Consider the following 2,556-nt stretch of genomic DNA (forward strand, 5'->3'; position numbering starts at 1 on the left):
GTTCTGCATTTTTAATTATGATTTCCTGAGGAGAGAATCCCTTCCTGGAGAGCACTGTCTCTGACGGTGGTCCTTCTGCTGCAAATGTCAGGGATGGGACATTTTCATCACGTCAAACCTTTTCTCCAGAGCTCTTCTGAAATGAGAAATCTTTCCAAACCAGTCTTTCCCTGTCACATTTTCAGCTTCAGCTAACCGCCGCTTTCTCATGAGCTGAGGAAGATGGTTTATCAGCAGCCCCCGATGGCTTCTCTCTGCCCCAGGTTTCCTGCAGCGACAGCCCAGGGCCAGGCAGGCAGGAGCAGGCCCTGCCTGTTCCCACTGCACTGCTGGGGCAAACGTGGAGCTGCAAGCCCGCGGTGTCACCTTGCTGCTCCAGGGCCAGCGGAAGGCTTGGCCTGGTCCTCTGCACCGCTGCGGGCAGAGGGGCTTGCCTGCCTCTGCCCTGGGCTGCCCGCTCTGCTCTGGGCATGGGAGGTGCTGCGAGGCTGGCAGGTGCTGCAAGCCAGCGTGGGTGCAGGGATGTCTGTGTGGGTACAGGCGTGTGCAGGGGTGTGCATGAGTGCAGAGATGGGTGCAGGGGTGTGCACGGGTGTGGGGACGGGCGCACAGCGTGCAGCTGCAGCTTGCTGGATCCTGCAGCTCCTTCCAGCTCCCGAGCAAGGCTGAGGCTCAGCAATGGCTGCACTGTGTCCTCCTCAGCCTTGCTGGAGCTGCAGCGCAGTCCCTGGCAGGTGCTGGCAGAGCGGATGGAGTCTGCAGGGCGGCGGGGATGTGTGGTTGCTGCAAAGCCCCTGAGCCAGCAGCTGGGCTGGCGCAGGGACAGGACAGACACGGTCCTCGCTGGCAGGATGCGCAGCGCTGTGCAAGGGCTGCACTGCTGCTCCCGCTGGCTCAGTGCCCAGCTCCTCACCCCTGTGCTGGGCCTGACCACTGTGCCCTGGCCCTTGGCCCCGCAGCTCCTCAGGGGGCTGGCAGCGGGGCTGAGGGCAGGCCATCGCGCCGCATTGCAGGTCCGTATGTGAGCCGAGCAGGGGCTTCGCCTGCCTGTGACGGGGACATGTGGATGCCTGTGCTGGCTGCAGGGGCAGAAGAGGACGGTCGTTCGCCCCCACCCCATCCTTGCCCCTGCAGAGCCCCCGTGCCAGGCACGGCATCGCTCCAGGCACAGCCCCATGGCACCCCCTCCCCAACTGCCAGCGTGCCGCCTTGGACAACTGAGCCTTTATTGAGCTTTGCCCCCACCGCCCCACGGGAGAGACAGTGCCCAGGGTGCATGGCCGGCGGCATGGTGGCTCCGGCACTGGCGGTCACTGCTGGACCCTGCGGATGGACTGGACCTGGCCCGTCTGCGCGTGGGAGCCCCACTCCCGCACGTGCTTGTACTCGCCCGCGTGGCTGTCGCTCTCCAGGAGGTACTGGAAGCCCCGGTACCCCGGGTACTGCGAGCAGACCCACCTGCGACAGAGCAGAGAGCGGCGGCAGCTCAGGGCTGGCAGCACCATGAAGCACCCTGCGCTGCGGGCACTGGGCAGCAGGCAGGGTGCCGGCAGCTGCCAGAGCATCCTCAGCTCTGGTGCGTGCCCCTGGTGCCGGGTCCTGGCAGGGTGCAAGTCCCCGGGGTACTCACGCGCCGGAGCGGACAAGGAAGGAGCCCACGGCGCTGCTGCCCCAGCCCAGGGCGGGCAGCGAGGGGCAGTCGTCGCTGAGCTCCCCCCGCCTGCCCTGGAAGTTCTCCTGCTCGAAGAGCATCAGCCTGCTGCGCCCGTGGTCCTGCCACCAAGAGGGGCACGGCATCGGCATGGCTGCCCTGCCCGGCCCTCTGGCCGATGGCTGGCGGTGGGCTCCAGGGACCAGCCCGGTGGTGGGCTCCGGGGGCCAGCCCCACAGCGGGGAGCCGGGGTGGGGGCACTCACAGCACAGGCAATGGGGCGGAAGGAGCACATCCTCTCCACGTGGTAGGCATTGCTGCCGCTCCACGCCTCCCAGCATGGGTACTCGCCGCGCTCCAGCACAAACTGCTGCCCCTGGAAGCCGCAGTGCTCGAAGCCTGCCCACCTGCCGGGGGCGGGAGGGAGGGGTGAAACCCCCGCAGCACCCACCACCCCACTCACAGCCAGGGCAGAGCCCGCTGTGCCCCATGGGGACCAGGCCGTTCCCCGGAGGAGGCAGCCCTGTGGCTCGGGTGGCAAAAAGCACTGGAGACCTCCATCCTCCAACCCCCCTCCATCTGTGGGGTCCCACAGCACTGTGGGGTGGCAGCCCCCTGTGACCCCCACTCACGCCCCGCTCTCAATCTTGCAGGAGCGGACAGTGCTGAAGCCATGCTCCGGGGTGCTGTAGCAGTCGGCGGTGAACTCGTGCTTCTTGCCCTGGAAGAAAGCCTCATCCCATACCACAATCTGGGGAAGATGGAGGGAGTCAGGGGTGCAGAGGCCCCGAGCAGACACTGCAGCCCCATGCCCCGGCATTCACGGGGCTCAGGCTGCGTCGCCGGTCCTCCCCAGGCTCCCGTACCTTCCAGAGACCGGAGGATCTCCTGCAGCGGTGGGTCAT

At 66.7% G+C, this 2,556-nt stretch overlaps 1 protein-coding gene across 1 annotated transcript; it reads right to left on the reverse strand.

The window, feature by feature from the left end:
- Nucleotides 1-1,310: 1,310 nt before the first annotated feature.
- Nucleotides 1,311-2,556, reverse strand: CRYBA4 (crystallin, beta A4). Its single transcript, XM_010582042.1, has 5 exons — nt 2,518-2,556; nt 2,284-2,402; nt 1,917-2,058; nt 1,631-1,773; nt 1,311-1,458 (listed from the first exon to the last, which is right to left on the reverse strand). The coding sequence occupies exons 1-5, from the start codon at nt 2,554-2,556 to the stop codon at nt 1,311-1,313; spliced, it is 591 nt and encodes a 196-aa protein (XP_010580344.1).

This window comes from Haliaeetus leucocephalus, unplaced genomic scaffold, assembly GCF_000737465.1.
Source record: "Haliaeetus leucocephalus isolate CR32 unplaced genomic scaffold, Haliaeetus_leucocephalus-4.0 Scaffold840, whole genome shotgun sequence".
Taxonomy (NCBI): domain Eukaryota; kingdom Metazoa; phylum Chordata; class Aves; order Accipitriformes; family Accipitridae; genus Haliaeetus; species Haliaeetus leucocephalus.

Bases quoted from the DNA above. Each gene is read 5' to 3' on its own strand.
- CRYBA4 (XM_010582042.1), bottom strand. From the start codon at position 2,556: ATGACCCACCGCTGCAGGAGATCCTCCGGTCTCTGGAAG. The intron at 1,774-1,916 runs GTGAGTGCCCCC...TCTTGGTGGCAG, and splicing joins TCCGCCCCATTGCCTGTGCT to GACCACGGGCGCAGCAGGCT. The intron at 1,459-1,630 runs GTGAGTACCCCG...GCTCTGTCGCAG, and splicing joins TTCCTTGTCCGCTCCGGCGC to GTGGGTCTGCTCGCAGTACC.